The sequence below is a fragment of the Muntiacus reevesi genome, chromosome 1, assembly GCF_963930625.1.
Source record: "Muntiacus reevesi chromosome 1, mMunRee1.1, whole genome shotgun sequence".
NCBI classification, from domain to species: Eukaryota; Metazoa; Chordata; class Mammalia; order Artiodactyla; family Cervidae; genus Muntiacus; species Muntiacus reevesi.
In genome coordinates, this window is record NC_089249.1 from 22,778,201 (window position 1) to 22,796,899 (window position 18,699).

General features: G+C 36.5%; 1 protein-coding gene across 1 annotated transcript in view; it reads left to right on the plus strand.

The window, feature by feature from the left end:
- Positions 1–18,699, plus strand: part of PKP2 (plakophilin 2) — a 91,133-nt gene that overhangs the window by 54,114 nt on the left and 18,320 nt on the right. The window contains exons 6-9 of the mRNA XM_065939384.1: positions 278–455; positions 14,472–14,589; positions 15,443–15,607; positions 16,479–16,652. Coding sequence (XP_065795456.1) covers positions 278–455; positions 14,472–14,589; positions 15,443–15,607; positions 16,479–16,652 — 635 coding nt within the window. The remainder of the gene's footprint in view (positions 1–277; positions 456–14,471; positions 14,590–15,442; positions 15,608–16,478; positions 16,653–18,699) is intronic.

The following is an 18,699-nucleotide window of genomic DNA, read 5'->3' on the forward strand; positions in this document are numbered from 1 at the left end:
GTTCTTGATTAATTTAAATATGTATAGTTTCACATTGTAAGTTCTCTTTGTTTTAGATATATTTTAATTGTTTTTTTGGGACAGCTTCCATTGGCATCTAACGATGTCTAAACAGGCACTTTGCCTTGTGAAAAGGACTATCTCTCCCACCTTCTTTTTTTTTTTTTTCCGTTTTATAACCAGTCATGGATCTAAGGGTGATGGTCTTAACTGACCTTTTCAGCAGTCATTTTGACCTATTTTGACCCTGTTTTGATGGTACTCTTTACTTTTCTAGGTTTGCTGTGGAACTTATCCTCTAATGACAAACTTAAGAATCTCATGATAACAGAAGCCTTGCTTATCCTCACTGAGAATATCATCATCCCCTTTTCGGGGTGGCCAGAAGGAGACTACCCCAAAGCAAATGGTTTGCTTGATTTTGATATATTCTACAATGTCACAGGATGCCTAAGGTAATGCCAGTCTACATCTCCCTCTACATTGTCTCTGTTGACTCTGAATACTACATCCAGATCTGTCTTAAACTCTACCCAATTACCTGGAAATACAGTTAAAAATTATAAAGATCACTCTAAGTACTAGAAGAACAATATAGAAAAGAGTATTGTTTTTCCAGACATGTTTGATTCCAGAAGCTACCCACATTAGCTCAGGAGAGAGAGCATATCATTTCCGATAGGTAAACTGGAAATCCAATCTGAACACCTACAAGTTCAGGCAGACTGGAATTTCCTGTCTCACAGGATTTAAGTCAGGCTGCATGCTATTTTTCAGCTGACAAAAATATAATTTAATGACATGGTAAAAAAAAAAAATAGTTTTGAACCTGGTGTTTTTAAATAGGCAACAAAACCTAAAAGGATAGATTATCTTGCCACAAGAATAGCTACAAAAGAAATTAGTTTGATCAGCATTTCTAAATATTGGGATGAAAAAGGTGCTTGAAATGTTTTCTACCCTGGACTGTCAGATGCCAGCTAAACCGGGAGGAAATAGAAGTGCATGCAGGAAGAGGAAATGTTAGTCTTAACTCCTCTAGAAATGTGTGTCTCAGGCTTTCTTACTTATATTTGAAAATAATCATTGTCCTTTATGTCTAAAGATTGAAAGAAACCAAATAGATATGTAATCAAAATTAGGCAGCCCAGAAGAAACTGGGATATATTTCTGCCTTTTGATCTTTTCTCTAGTTTCACAGTTCACATTTTGAGGGAATCTGTTTGGATGATAACAGAGGGAATTTATTATGGTAAGATGTTTATCTTATTCTCCATAATTAATCACTGTGTGTGTGCATGCACACACGCTCAGTTGTGTCCAATTCTTTGTGGCCCCATGGACTGTAGCCTTCCAGGCTCCTCTGTTCATGGAATTTCCCAGGTAAGAGCTGTGGAGTGGGTTGCCATTTCCTCCTCCAGGGGCTTTTCCCAACCTAGGAATCAAACCCACATCTCTTGTGTCTCCTGCAGTAGCAGGCAGATTCTTTACCACTAGCACCACCTGGAAAGCCCATAATCACAGAGTAATACATATGAAATACCCGGTTATTATGAAGAATTATGTCAGCCACTGAGAGTTTTTCAAAGATGAGTGAGAAAATTCTTAAGAAACCTTTAATCTAGCAGGGGATGCAGATGAACAAATAAACTAGAATGCAATGAAATATGTTATAGCAAATTTTTCTATAGCTCCCATTGCCTTACCACGTGCAGCAGAGTTCTTAGTGTGGCAGCTTAGGTTAGGACTCTTTCACTTCGTTGTGTACGTGGCAGGTACACAATTCAAACTTCCTTTTTTAAAATTTTTTTGCTTATTTATTTTAATTAGAGTATAATTACTTTACAATGTTGTGTTAGTTTCTGCAGTATCACAAAGTGAATCACCTTCACACCCCTCTAGGCCATCACAGCACCAAGCTGAGCTCCCTGTGTTATATATAGCAGCTTCCCACTAGCTGTCTGTTTTACAGATAGTGTAAATATGGTAGTGTATATATGTCAGTGCTGCTCCCTCAATTTGTACTCCCTCTCCTTCCCCTACTGTGTCCACAAATCCATTCTCTACATCTGTGTCTCTATTCCTGCCCTGTAAATAGGTTCATCAGTACCATTTTTCTAGATTCCATATATATACATTAATATGTGGTATTTGTTTTTCTCTTTTGACTTACTTCACTTTGTATGACAGACTCTAGGTTCATCCACATCCCTGCAAATGATCCAGTTTCATTCCTTTTTGTGGCTGAGTAATATTCCACTGTATATATCTACCACATCTTTTTATCCATTCATCTGTCACTGGACATTTAGATTGCTTCCATGTCCTGGCTATTGTAAATAGTACTGCAGTGAACATTGGGGTATGTGTGTTTTTTTCAACTATGGTTTTCTGAGGCTATTTGCCTAGTAGTGGGATTGCAAGGTCATATGGTATTTTTTGTTTTTTAAGGAACCTCCGTACTGTTCCCTATAATGGCTGTATCAATTTACATTCCCACCAACAGTTCACGAGGGTTCCCTTTTCTCTACACCCTCTCCAGCATTTATTGTTTGCAGATTTTTTGATGATAGCCATTCTGACCAATGTGAGGTGACACTTCATTGTAGTTTTGATTTGCATTTCTAAAATAATGAGCAGTATTGAGCATCTCCATGTGTTTGCTGGCCATCTGTATGTCTTCTTTGGAAAAATGTCTGTTTAGGTCTTCTACACACTTCTTGATTTGCTTATTTGTTTTTTTGATTTTGAGCTGCTTGAGGAGCTTTTGTACTTTGGAGATTAATGCTTTGTCAGTTACTTTGTTTGCAGATATTTTCTCTTAGTCTGAGGGTTATCTTTTCATCTTGTTTATGACTGCCTTTGCTCTGCTAGAGCTTTTGAGTTTAATTAGGTCCCACTTGTTTATTTTTCTTACTGTAGGAGGTGGATCAGAAAGGATCTTGCTCAATTTATGTCAAAGAGTATTCTGCCTGTTTTTCTTTAAGAGTTTTATAGTGTCTGGCCTTTCATTTAGGTCTTTAATCCATTTTGAGTTTATTTTTGTGTACGGTATTAGGAAGTGTTGTAACTTCATTCTTTTGTATGTAGCTGTCCAGTTTTCCCAGCACCACTTATTGAAGATGCTATCTTTTCTCCATTGTATATTCTTCCCTCCTTGTCCTATTCCATTGATCTGTATTTATGCTTTTTTGCAGTATCATGCTATCTTGATTACTATAGCTTTGTAGTATAGTCTGAAGTCAGGGAGTGTGATTCCTCTAGCTCCATTTTTCTTTCTCAAGATTACTTTGGCTATTCGGGGTCTCTTCTGTTTCTATACAAATTGTAAAAAAAAAAAAAAAAAAGTTTCTAGTTCTGTGGAAAATGCCATTGGTAATTTTATAGGGATTGCATTGAATCTGTAGATTGCTTTGGGTAGTATAGTCATTTTCACAATATTGATTCTTCAAATCCAAGAACCTGATATATCTCTCCATCTGTTTGTATCATCTTTGATTTCATTCATCAGTATCTTATAGTTTTCTCCATACACGTCTTTTGTCTCCTTAGGTAGGTTTTATTCCTAGGTATTTTATTCTTTTTGTTGCATTGGTGAACAGGATTGTTTCCTTAGTTTCTCCTTCTGATTTTTCATTGTTAGTTTATAGAAATGCAAGGGATTTCTGTGTAATAATTTTGTATCCTGTGACTCTACTAAATTCATTGATTAGCTGTAGTAGTTATCTGATGGCATCTTTAGGATTTTCTATGTGTAGTATCATGTCATCTGGGAAAGTGACCATTTTACTTCTTCTCTTCCAATCTGGATTCCTTATATTTCTTTTTCTTCTCTGATTGCCATGGTTGGGACTTCCAAACTTCCTTAAACCAAGTGACTCATGTAGCTGAGATGTTGACAGTCACTTGTGGAAGTGAAAGAAGTATACCAGGAACCATGGCCTCAAGGACTGGGACAGAAATTCAGCATCCCTAGGACTCAGTCTCCTGTTGACAGGCATAACTCAGATATATTGTAAATTCAGTTCCACACCACTGCAATAAAGTGAATATTGCAATGAAGCAAGTCACAAATTCTTTCATTTCCCAAGTGCATACATAAGTATATTTGTATTATACTATAGTCTGTTAAATATGCAATGACAGTATGTCTTTAAAAACTCAGTATACATATGTTAATTTAAAAATACTTTACTACTGGGATGTCCCTGGCATTCCAGTGGTTAAGACTCCCAATGCAGAGGGCCCAAGTTCAATCCCTGATTGGGAAACTAAGATCCCACATGCTGTGCATGGCATAAAATAAATAAATAAAGGCATTAAATAAATAAAGATTAAAAGAAATAATTACTAAAAAATGCTAACCATCATCTAACAACATAAGAGTTGCCACAGACCTTCAATTTGTTAAAAAATAATTGCAATATGTATAAAACTCAATAAAGCAAAGCATAATAAAACAAGATATGTCTGTACATCCCGTCTCTGCTTACTCTTCTTTGAAGACTGCTGGGCTCATTCTCTAAAAATGCAAACAAGCCTTCTCCACATAGCAGATCCCTAAATCACAGGCCACCCAGCAGAAAAAGTACACTTCTTTCTTCAAATGTCAGTCTCAGGGAAAGTTTAACCCTGGCCCTGCTTCTGAAAAGTGCATATCATTTGAGCCTCTGTCCCCTGGATTGGCCAGACCTGGATCAGATACTTGCTTCATGGCAACGATGACAACAAGGTTTGTTAAAATAGCAAGAGGGAGGGGAACACTTGCTGGGAAAATAAAGCAAAAATCGAAGACACCTTCCTCAGTTACAGCATATGCAATCTTTCTGGGTCTTTCTACAAGCTTCTTTACAGTCTTACTTCACATTTTTCCACAAACATACATCAAAGTATAAGCAAACTACAAAATACTTGCTTTCCTTAGATATTATAGGTAATTTCATATAATCAAGGCTTTATTCAATTTTATTTCCTGGGAAACATTTTCCATTATCTTCCAATTAAATACTTAATCTCCTAATCATCTAATACCAAAGATAAAGTTTATCTTTTCTATAAAACATTTTTCTGCTTCCTCAGACAAACACCATTAGTTGTTTTTAAGAATTCAAATAGGAATTTTTACAGGTAAATCACCTGTGTACAGATTTTGCATCCATTACTGTTTTTATGGGAAGTGATTTACATACCTTTTTTATTAGATTGTGAACTCTTAAGAGCTGAGCCTATGCATTGTTTTAATATCTAATTCCTAGCACCTAGCAAGGTTTCTTGGAGAAGGAAATGGCAACCCACTCCAGTTTTCTTGCCTGGAGAGTCCCAGGGATGAAGGAGCCTGGTGGGCTGCCGTCTATGGGGTTGCACAGAGTCGGACACGACTGGAGCAACTTGGCAGCAGCAGCAGCAGCAGCAGCAAGGTTTCTGACACATAGTAGTAAGCAAGTATAAAGTATTTGAGTGAAATGGGTAAATGAATGAATGAGCATATTAAAATCCATCATAAATTAGGTGGATAATCAAGCCTGGCAAGGTAACAAATTTGTAATGGAAAGTAATGAAACAGAAGTTAGAAACATTAGCTAAGGCAAGACTATGGGGGCATTATAAAACATGCTAATGAATTAATTTTCTTCTTCTGTAAGCAAAATTCAGAGTGTGGGGAGAATAGAAATATAAGTTCTGTGTGAAGTAGAAAAATTATATCAACTTGAAAGGTATGTTGGGAAGGTAGGAATCTAAAGACAAAGACGTTGGTTACAAATTTTGTCCTGTAGTCTTCTTTTATAAACAAGGAATAACAGACTTGCATGGTTTGAATGAAGCACATTTTTCAGATATATTTTATCCTAAATCCACTCCTATCATAATGATACCATTTTAAACTGTTTGCAAAGACAATCCAAAGCACTGGTTTGAACTACTTTCAGAAGCAGAATACTACACAAAGACTGGGAAATTGAGCATCGTGGTATTTGCTTACTAAAATAATCTATTCTTATTTCATCTGTATATCTAGTTTATAATAATAATAGCTAACATTTATTATATATTATGTTGTAAAAACTGTTCAAATTGCTTTATGAGAATTTACTCGGTTTCTTCTCAGAGTGACCCTTGTAAAGTAGGCCTTCCCATTTTATGGATAAGGAAACTGGAGCTGAGAGAGGTTAAGTGATTTTCACAACATCATACAGCCAGTAGGAGACAAAGCTGGTTCTAATCCAGGAAGCCTGTCTCCAAAACCAAGCTCTTCATCTTGTCCCGGATATGTTGATATTAATCAATGTATACAAACTGTATACGTGCTTACAAACTGCTCTGCTGTGGATTAAGCCTCTGCCCTTTACAGTCTCGTAACCTCACAGTCATGTTCTGTCTTATTATAGGTGTTATATGTGTTTCAGTAATTGTCTTTTTTAAAGAGTTCTATGCAAGTAGAACCTCTGCACTGAATTTCCTATTAACAGAGAAGACAGAAAGCATATGAAGTTGGAGGTCTTTCCAAGAGAGGAGTTGGCTTTGTAGATGTCACAGTGGGCATAAAAGTCAGTAAGGAGATGTAAATTAGAACCTAAGAAATGACCTATAGGGAACCTTCAGTCAAATAGACTGGATTTCCATGAGAGCAGAGCTGTGTTCTGAATAGTTGCTTACTTCTTTTTTCTTTTTAATTTTTAAATTTGTATTGGAGTATATAGTTGCTTTACAATACGATGTCATTTTCTGCTATACAGCAAAGTAAATCAACTACATATGTGTGTGTATGTATATATATACCCGCTTTTTTTGTATTTCATTCCCATTTAGGTTACCACAGGGCACTGACTAGAGCTCCCTGTGCTATACGGTATGTTCTCATTAGTTATCTGTATTATACAGAGTAGTGTAAATATGTCCAGCCCAATCTCCCAGTTCATCCTATTCCCTCTCTCCCCGTTTGGTGTCCATACGTTTATTCTTTACATCTGTGTATATATTTCTGCTTTGCAAATAGGTTCATCTGTACCATTTTTCCAGATTCCACATATATGTGTTAATATACAATATTTGTTTTTCTCTTTCTTACTTCATTCTATGACAATCTCTGGGTTCATCCATGTCTCTGCAAATTGCACCGTTTCATTCCTTTTTATGGCTGAGTAATATTCCATTGTATATATGTGCCACATTTCTTGATCCATTCTTCTGTTGGTGGACATTTAAGTTGCTTCCATGTCCTGGCTATTGTAAATAGTGCTGCAAAAAACATTGGGGTATATATATCTTTAGGAATTATGGTTTTTCTGACTCCAAGTTACTCTAAAAAGATTTTTGACTGGTGTTGACTAGCTCTGATAAAAATGAATCTTAACTGCATAAAAAGGTCATAAATGTTAACAAATATAATTTCTACAAGTTCATTGGAGGTATTGTCTCCCCTGCTGAGTGTGGAACCAACAATGAATTGGCATCCTGAGTGTATCTTTGACATTGTGGTTGACTTAGGTTAGTGTGGCTAAATTCCTTCAATCTGCTTTGGAGTAAAACATCTGCATACCAGTGGCTTTGTCTCTTGATTAACTTGATGATGAGATCAGTTCTGTGAGGGACTACCCCAGTCTTTATGTAGCAGTGGTGCAGAGTGAATATGCTCTGCAGGTAAAGTGTTTGCTTCATTAATGAACTTGTGACAGTGACTCCAGTTCTGCCCACCTGGAGCTGTTGCCAGCTCCAATGCCATAATGTGAGGTGGCATTCAGACAGGAGAACACACATGGGTTATCCTTCAAAAACTGTCAGGTACACCACGTGCATGCATGCGAAGTCGCTTCAGTCATGTGCGACTCTCTGCGACCCTATGGACTGTGGCAATTTTTTCTTAAACAATATGCTAGCATAATGAATAGTAAAGTTAGTAGAAGAAAAATAAATTGATACATTCCAATTTGTGGTAGAGCTGTCAGAAGCAGTTATTAGAATCTCTCCATACCTCCGCATGCAGTGGCATCATGTTGCCACCTTGAAATCAGCCATGGTAGGAATATTTACACCACAGAAGTTTGCAAATGCTACAAACCAGAACTATCCCCACTCCGCTTCCCTTGCCTCCAGGGGTCAGACAGGCACTTAAGTGGACAGATGTGAGACTGTGGGCTGCTGTCCGACTAGAAAGTGTGGGGGGAATGCTTACCCCAAAGAGAAGTAATATTCAAAAGTTCTGGAAAACACTTGAGGCCAGACACAGACTCTTCTGAGGCAGCCTCTGTTAGCAGTCTCATTCTTCAGTTGAAGAAATTAAGTGCCAGTGACTCTTCCACAATAATAGTAGCAGTTATCAGAAATTTGAGAAAAGCAGATAATCCATGCTTCTTGGGATTTTACCACTGGTCTGTCTTTCCTCTTGCTCTTATCCAGCCCTGTCCAGTCCTTGAGTGCCTGCTGTATCCGAAGCACTGTTTAAATTTCTGAAATTTCAAAGGGGAATGGGACCTATTTTTGCCCTGGAGGAACTCCAGGTTTAGTGGGGGAAACACACCAGAAGAGATAATCACAATCCATGTGATAAGAAGTGTAGAAACGGTCTTGAAAAGACTGTCATGGAGGCCCTGAGTTGCTTAACTGATGTTTCCTGGGAGGTGGGGAAAATGTTGACTGGAGAGTCACATGTGGTAAAGGATGAGTAGCTGTGTGAATGAATGTCTCCTCAATCATAGCTCATCATTCCATCACTGGTTCATTTCTGTCCTTTTTCAGTATTGCCATATAAAAATATTAATTCACAAAAGTCTGAAAAGTTGCTTTCCTGAAGTCCTGTTATTTGTTAGCCATTTGTTTAATTTTATCTCCACATCTGATTACCAGATGTTTCCAAGACTCACAGACTGAGAGAACCAGTGTGTGATTAGGGGGAGGGGATAGATTGGAAGTTTGGGACTGACATATACACACTGCTTCTTTTAAGATAGATAACCAACAGCACAAGGAATTCTGGTCAATTCTGTAATAAGCTAGAAAAAGAATTTGAAAAAGAGTAGATACATGTGTATATATAACTGAATCACTTTGCTGTAAATCTAAAACTAGTACAACATGGTTAATCAGCTACGCTCCATTATAAGATAAAAATTAAAAAAAAAAAAAACACAACCATTTCTGCATTGTAAAGGCTACCTCAGAATTTTGTTTAGAATAATAGGACAAAATGACAAAACATTACTATGGAACATTATGAAACATATTCCTTTTTCCTAATTGTATTTTATGCTGAATGAAGAAGAAAAGCGATTGGTAATGCATTTCACCTGCAAATGACTTAAACTTAACTCTTTCCTACATATGTCATGGTTTAGTAACTGTGTTTTAATGAATGTATAATGTAGTTATTTGTACTAAACTTTATAAGTCTTAAAAGAAAATTCCATTTTCACTTATCACTGAAGATCTAGCTAGGATGGGGAGTAATCAGAGGAAGCAAACTTTCTAGAAAGAAAAGCAATAATTATTAACCTTAATCGTGATGAGCCTCTTGATTAAGGACAAGGTTTTTGGTAATATCAATACCAACTACTTTTTGGAAAAAGAATATCTCCATGTATATTTTTAATATATTCAATTATATCTGTCTACTCCTGCACAATAAAACATGTAATTGTATTTTTGAATTTCATTTTTTACACATACCTGGATATCAAACTTCAGAACTTTGCTGAATCTGAGTTTCCTTAACTATGCTTTTCATTCTGTTTACCTTTGCTTAGTTATCCCTTATTCTGAGTACTCCTGACAAAAAGATTTATCTGGTCTGTCTCTGTGCATAATCCTATTTAGTTACTCAAATAATTAAGAATTAGATAATTAAATGACAGTCTAATTCCTCTTATTATTAAATAACTGTTTTCCTTTTTTGTAAGACATATCTTTAGTAAAGTTGATGTTCCTTGTCCTGGAAGGAACAAGACATGTGCTTTGTTCTGTTCCCAATGTTGCTTCTGTTTGCAGAATGAGCAGCTGACTTTGGCTGATGTTTGCGGTTACCTGCAGGATCTGATGTTGACTTCCGAATAACAGACAAACCCTTCTTTTGGCATAGAGTTTTTGTTCCTCTGCCAGTTCAAGTGAGGCTCCCCTTTTGTTCTGTGCAACCACAAGCTGCCTCTGCTGCTTTCTCCAGGTTAATCACAGACAAGGCCCAACTGTTTGATATGTATCAGCTGAGAGCTAAACAAAAGCCCAGACCTAAATCTCAAATAACAAGAGGAAGAAGGATGCCTCCTTATCAGCCAAGGTCTTATCAGGTTTCTATTGGGTCTTAGAATGGACTCAGACCAAGTTATTAAATTGACTGGTACCACTTGGGATACAATTTATAACATGTGTTATTAGGAAGCCTAAAATTGTTGGTGAAAATGAAAATATAGCCAGAGTTTTTTAAAAATCATTGTGGTGATCACTAAGTATGCTGATTAGACCTTTAAGATAGGTATATTAGCATACATGTAAATTTGTGTGTTACTAGAATACCACCTATTATCAGAAGAAGTAGTCCCTCGTGTTTTTTGTGTTATTTTTTTATTTTCTGCATCTTAGAATTACCTGTCGGTGAAATGTCTTGAAAAGATTCACTCCTATCCTATTATTGCCTGCCATTCTCATACCCTGGTGACTAACTATGGCCTTTAATTCCAGTTGTCCATATATGACATTTGGACATTCTGTGTTGTAACAAACTTTCTCTCAATGCTGATAAGACTATATTTGACAGCTTGCCTGCACATAGCCCCACACATATAACTTTTTATGATAGGGCCATTAAAAATCCCATTAGAAGTGGGTAAATCTGATTTTAAAAAATAGTCATAGGTCAGGAATCTGAATGAAATTCAGCACACCCTAATTTCAGGAATTTTGTGAAAGCATAATATTTGCAAAGTATACAATAATGTCTAGCACATGCACTAAATTGCAGTTATTCTTATCATTTGACACTGTTCACACTTTGGTTTGCCATAGAATTTAAAGTATATTGTCATTAATCTTAACAAAGACAGTTCTTTATTTTCATTCCAGCAAGGTCCTGGGTGTTTGTTTTCCGTTTTTGTTTTTTTTTTTCCCCTCCTTTTGATTGTGACACTGAGGAATGTGTGAGATAAATGGTCCTGGGGAGAGTCAGGAATCACTGATTCACTTTTAGATAAATCACCTGAAGCCTCCTATGTGAAGTTTTGGTCAGAGACATACAGAGGTTCAGATTCTATTTTTTTCTCACCCCTCACAGGTCACATTACAAAAAAATTCTTAATATCAAACACAAGCAGCTATAGTTTGCGCTGGTATCCTCCTACTCAGGCCCAGGGGAGGTGAAGAGCTCTGAAACAGCCCTGCCTTTATATTTAGAGTAGTTCACATCCTTCTCTACCCATCTCCTCCTGAGGCCCCAGCCCCTGGCCCCAAAGACCTGGTAGTTAAATTTTAATATACAGCAGGGTGCTTCTAATTTCTAGAAAGGTGCTCACATATTTACTCAGACTTCTGCTAAATTATACGAAGGGGAAATAAATTCATCATTTAATCAAATTCAAACCATAGACACTAAATTAAACATTTCCAATATATTCATTGGGTTTCCCTGGTGGCTCAGAGGGTAAAACGTCTGCCTATAATGTGGGAGACTCAGGTTTGATCCCTGGGTCAGGAAGATCCCCTGGAGAAGGAAATGGCAACCCAATATATTCATTGATAACTCTGATAATGAACTTTTATCGAGTAACTACTGTGGTTTTTATGCTCTGTTTTACTTTTCAACAAGATAGTTGTTTTAATATATTTCATGAACATGAACATGAGGTAGTTTTCCATATTAAACCTCTATCGGGCTACATCTAGGAAACAGTGATACATATTTCTCAGGACTCAGGAGACACAGTGTGAAAGGATTGATTCTTCCTAAGATTAGCCATGTTAATTCTCTCATTCCCACAAATTTATGTATTAACTGTTGAAAAAATACTGTAAGGTGAATTTCTTAATAATTTCCTAATAATTACTGATTATTTTCAGAGTGATACAATAGCAAATTCCTTTCTAACTAGTGACCTCTATTCATGGATGTATTGCTGTAAAATAATCCACCCTTATCATTTATATTTCTGAGTATCTGAGTAAGGTAGGAACTATTTTTGATATGCGAGAACAAATATTGAGGTAGTAGTGTTCCATGCACTTTCTGTCAGCAAAGGTATCAGCTGTCAGGAACCCCTGATAAGTCCCATTTCAAGCTAGTAGAGTCTGGATAATACCAAACTACAAGACAACAGTTAGTGTGTGTGAGCTGGAAGTACTGCCAAATTGAATTACCATCCTCACCCAAAATAAACAGCCTGAAGTTAAACAAAGCTGAGTCATTTATCTGCACGGTATGTAAGGGGCTTCACTAGGAAGAAAGACCTTTTGATTTGTCCCAGCCATTTTAAAACTACTGCCATTCTCCAAGCCAGATGCTGAAAAGGTCAAAGGGAAGCTTTAAAATATGATAACACTGTCTCGGAGTTGGGGGACATATGGTTCTTACTAAACAAATGGCAGACTGAATGAATGTTAGATAAGGTTTGCTCTACTCTGGTGCCGCCCTCGGCACAGAATAAAAAATAAAAAACAGCTCTCATATCCTGACTTCACCACTAACTTAATCTCACCAGTAAAAGTAACTTCAGCTCTTTGGTCCTCAGTTTCTCCATGTGCAATATAAGAAGACTATGAAAGATACTTTTTCAAGTTTTGTCAAGCTTAAGATCCCATGACCTTAACGGGCTCAGAGAATAGACAGAGGATCTTGGTTCAAATAATCATTTCTTGAGAAAAAAATTATAGGAAAAAATGGTTTTATTTACAGTCTATGAGCCAATTCATAATTTTCTTTTAGTGGACAAAGTATCAAAAATCTTTCAAGTACAGTGAAAATAAGGAAGTGAATAATTACATTAGAAACACCAAATAAGAACCAAAGTCACAGAGGGAATTTTGTTAAAATAAAAAACTCACTGTATCAATTCAGCAACCATTAAATTATTAGTACATGCTTAGTTTTAGGGTACTTGTCTTATCTCCTCAGCTATTAGGTTGGATTCTGAAACTGCATTTTCATGGGTTAAAGACAGCTTTATATTATAGATGTGATCTCCCTGGGAGCAGGTGCAGTGCTGGGTGCTCCTTCCTTGTTCCCTGAAGTTCTTTATACAATGCCAGGTACTTTTGTTCTTTGACAATATGTATTGAAAACAGTATTTGTGGACAGAAAGGCTTTTAAGAATCACTTAGTGCAGTATATTAAAGATGAAGAAAATATGACCCCCAAAGTTCTCAGAATTGAAGTTCTTTCAATGTTGAGTATCACACTGAGACATTATACACAAAAAGAATATGCTTTGTAATGTTCTGCCTACAGTGAAAGGAGCTGGTCTGATAAATTTTATAGGAATAGTTCTTAGCCAATGAAGTTAGCAAAAGAGAATAAGGGTGGTTCTCAAAATTCTATAAACCTGAAGTCGTTCTTTTGGCATTTGTGTTTATACAGCTGTTAACATTTTTGGGAAAAAAAATTTTTAAATAGTTAATGCTGACAAGAAAAATTAATGCAAAGGAACATAGTAATACCAGCATAAAAACATTATCTGAATCTGAAATATGATCCCTAAATATATTACTTTACTGTATTTGATAACCTTCAGTGTCTATAAGGAAGCACCTTCCACTTGTAGATTTAGTTACTGTTTATAGAAAAGTGTCATGGCTTAGCCAAATTAGAAATAGACTAAGTGCAAAGATGTTTATAGGTCATGCTTGTAACTTAGGTCTTATACACTGTGAAACTGCATTTTTCGTGACATCTCTCTGTCATTTTAATTATAAAATCATCACATTTTAGAGCATTTGGTTTAATATTTGTCAGTAACAGTTTATATTGAAGCCTGGAAAACCTCCAAATGGTATAGTCTAACACTCTGTATTTACAAATGAGGAAGCTAAGGCCCAGAGAATTTAAGAAATTTTAATTTAATTAGAGTAAAGGCACGGAATAAGTTGAAACTTGGACATGTAGTATATTGCTACAGCTAATATGCCATTTATTCTACTTTTAACTGTAAGATGTTTTCCTCATATATTTATACCCTTTCAAAAGTAGGGTGAAGATTAAATATATAATGCTCTGACCTTGGTGCTTGGAATAAAGTAGACAGAAGGCTTATATTACACTATTATGTGTTATGAATATATTTATAAGCTGTGTCCAAATTTGATGACTGTAGGCAATTGGTGATTTATTGAGTCTAGGACAAGTCTGTCATACTTTGACAAATTTTCCAGTTTTTCAAACCCTTGGGAAAAACTTTGAAACAAAAGTAAAGCTTTGAAACAAAAACCTATTAGATACAGAGCCTAAGTGTATCTCAGCCTAAGCCTAAATCTTATGACTGATTGTTTGTTTTTCCTGATAGAAACATGAGTTCAGCTGGCCCTGAAGGGAGAAAAGTGATGAGGAGGTGTGATGGACTGATTGACTCACTGGTCCATTATGTCAGAGGCACCATTGCGGATTACCAGCCAGATGACAAGGTGATTTAAGAGTTAGATATCTCTCATATTAAATTATTTATTTTGTCTTACTAAGACTTCAGAGTATTCTTGAAGTAGCCGCTAGGGTTTGGCTTTATTCATTAACTCATTTGTTGAGCTTAAGATTTCCCATACATGCTCATAAATTTTAAAATCTATGTAGTCCGGTTTTTCTTTCTACTTTCCAGACCCAAATTTCAAACTGTATAACACCTCTAGATATTTGAAAGGAGCTTAGATGCTACATTTTCAGCAATGAAATTCATCTCTTCCTTCATCCCCAAACTTGCTCCTCTGTATAATCCTTCTTAATAGTTATTACCATCTACCAAATGAAAATAGAAATCTAAGTAATCGAGGACTTCCTCTCTTCCATCACATCCCACATCCACTGGACAACAAATCATGTGCATTCTACTTCTGAAATACTCTTCAGTTTAACCACTCCTCTTTAATGCTGCTACTGTACCCTAATTTGTGCATCTTTCATACTGACTATTGTAGTCAACTCCTGATTGGTCCCTATAAGCAATATCTCCTCCTGTCTTCCAACTCCACATGGCTGGTAAGCAATGTACCTAAAATATAAAATCATTCTGAACACTCTGTAAAAACCAATGTTTTAAAAAATTCAGCCTCTACTTCTTAGCATTGTGCTCATGACCATTTATGATTTAACCTAGCCTTTCTAGCCATACTTAGTGAGTCCCCCAGGCACCCCCTAGTCCAGGCACACCCTGTTGCATCCAGTTAACCTTGTAAGATCTAAAGCCTCAAAAGTTCTGTGACATGATACCTGCGATGTTACCTATATATACATATATATAATCTATATTCATGTCCTATTTCTCAGGCCACAGAGAACTGTGTGTGCATTCTTCATAACCTCTCCTACCAGCTGGAGGCAGAGCTCCCAGAGAAATACTCTCAGAGTATTTATATTCAAAACCGGAATATCCAGGCTGACAACAACAAAAGTATTGGGTGTTTTGGCAGTCGAAGCAGAAAAGTAAAAGAGGTATACTGGGAAGTCTTTGAAAGAATAATTGTGCGTGTGTATTTCTAAGTACTTAGTGTATGTCCGGCTCTATTTTAAGTTCCTTTAATCTTTGTATCAATCCTATGAGGTGTGTATTATTAATATTTTCCTTTACTGATGAGGAAACAGAGATACAGAAAAGTTAATTGATTTTCCCGAAGTAACTCAGCGAATTAGTGGTGGAGATAGAATTCCATCCCAGGCAATCTGGCCCCAGATTTATGTTGCTAGCCATCAAACCATACTATTCTGTGCCCCGCAGTTTAGGAAGTAAACTTAATACCATGTGGCCACTGGTATAGCATTGTCTTAACATTAAAAGAAGCCCAGACATTCAGCTTTAAATGTTCTAGAAAACAAACAAGACATCCTAAAAGCAAACCACGTAGGAAGGATACCTTCCAGACTGGCATTTTATGAAAATTGAAGGAATGTGATCTCTCCTACTCTTCAGAGTACCACAGTGTTGATGAATGTGGAGAATACTTGGTAAATTTAGAATCCTCATGCTATCCTGGACAACTTCACAAGACTCTGTGAAAAGAGGCCTGTTTTTCTTATCTTCAGAGCAGTTGTGACTAATTTAGCTTTTAGCTTATCAGCAGCCTGAAAAATATTCTAGAACAGTCTTTGCTTAATTCTCTGTATTCTCTGTCATGGTGAGGGAGAAATAATCATCATGGGCTAAAAGTTAAGTAATTATAAATCATACATGTGTGCCTTTTTAATGTTCAAGGTCTTCTTATTAGTCTCTCTAGATAAGACAATACTTCTGGTCTCTTGGTTTGGGTATGGAATTGTAGAAATCACTTGGAGTCTTTAATTTTGGATTCCATTGTGTGTGTGTTAGCAATACCAGGACATGCCAATGCCAGAGGAAAAGAGCAACCCCAAGGGCGTGGAGTGGCTGTGGCACTCCATCGTGATACGAATGTATTTGTCCTTGATCGCCAAGAGTGTCCGAAACTATACTCAAGAAGCATCTTTGGGAGCTCTCCAGAATCTCACAGCAGGAAGTGGACCAGTGAGTATCATGCTACTTTTAAAAATAATGACATTATAGAGACACCTACATTAAGTTCAGAAATGATAGTGAAGTAAAACCATCAATTTTCTTGCTTTAGTCAAGAAAGTTCTCAGGAATTGCCAGAGAGTTAGGCTTTCCAGGACTTCCAGCCTCAGCTTCTGCAGAGCCAAGTCAAACTGTAAGTGAAAGACTCAGTATTTATCAGTGTTAGTCAGAGCTCTTTCAGCAAGAAGTCTCAAAATCCTACCTAAACTGGCTTAGGCAAAAGAAAGGAATTTCTTGACTCATATCACTGAAAGTCCAGGATGGGTTTTCCTTCTATTGTGGTGGGATATAGGTGCCCCAGGATTGTAATTGTGATTCTCTATCTCTGGCCTTTGTTTTCTTTCCTCTGTTGGTTTCTTTCTCAAAGGCTTTCTTCATATTACAGCAAAGATAGCCACCGGTGATTTCAGGCTTACCTATCATCCAGCCCAGTGTCTCCACAAGAAAAGAAACTGCTACTATTTTCCCAATAGCTCTAAGAACTTAGCTATTTGCAAATCAGTTTTTGTGGCTAGGAGTCTGTGATCTAACTGGTCAAGTCTGAGTTGTGTGTTCACATGTGAATTTCAGGGGCATGTGGTTGAGTGAGCAAGGGTCACTGCCACTTGTACCATGTAGAGTGACTCTCTGATGGAAAGTCAGTGTTGTTAACAAAAGAATGACTGCCAGAAGGCAGAGACAACATATGTCCACTGCAGTTGGAAAGGACGTCTGTGCTTTTGTGTCCCAGAAAGTCAACTACAAGATGAAGAGCGACGTCTCTTCTCAGATGTACTTACTTTATACCAGCAAAATCAAAATACTAAAAAGAGTAAAAACTTACAGGGTCCTGTGATAAGCCATAATGGAAAAGAATATGAAAAGGAATGTGTGTACATATATATGTATACCTGAATCACTTTGCTGTATAGCAGAAAGTAACACAGCACTGTAAATCAACTACACTCCAATAAAATTTTATTTATTTTTTTATTCTTTGCTTAGTTCCCCAAGCAGAGATCAAACCTGCATCCTCTGGATTGGAAGTGCAGTCTTAATCAATGAACCACCAGGGAAGTCTTAAAAACTTATTTTAAAAAAAGAGTAAAAACTTGTTCCTTCTTCCATGTATTTTGCAACATAGTAAGGAATTCTATAAATATTTAATTATTTGAACTAAGCTTGTGTTCTTTGCCTTGATCATAAAATGATTAATCTCTCTTCCAGTAGTTCATTATAAGGCCAGCCTAATTATTCATCATCAGAGAGGAAAGCACTCTTGTAGATAACAAAAATATTATTTGTTCTTTACTTGAGAAGCCATGTTCATTCTTTTATTGTGTTTATACAAAAGCTTGTTCAGCTTCAAATAAAATTGTGAAATACTGAAGCCAGTATTTCTCTAATTTTAGCACTGTGGTTAAGAATACAACCAAACTTTAATCTCTTTGAAATTCTTTAAAACATATTTGTGCACAAGGAGAAGAAAATGGGGAGTGGCCAGGGAGCCCTGACAGACAGAAAGACATAGTTTATCATCTTATCTTCCCACTTCCCCATGCTTGGTTTCCCAAAACCACTTCTTTCATTTTCCCAAACTACAGAAGCTCTTATTAACTAACAACCAGTCAACGTAATAGAAAAGATCAGAAATTAAATTGCTGTGTATTTATGATTTAAGCTCACTGTGCTCTGAGGGTGGTTCAATGTGAGCTAACCCTTTAATTTGGATTTAAGCCTCTTCCATTCCAAAATCTATGTTGGATCAAAACCATTCAGAAGTGTTTCCATATTCCTATCAAAACAAGAATATTTGCCACCTAATATACAGGAATATGCCACTTCAATTCTGAATATGTAGTTTGTTACCTAGATTCTAATTCCTCTATTCATTTATTAAACAGTATTTGAGCACTAAAAGGTACTAGACTAGTGCTAAGCATATAGTGATGAATAAGACAAAATCTCTGTGTTTGGTAATAATTTAGCTGGGATAAAATAAATAAATAAATAAATAAAC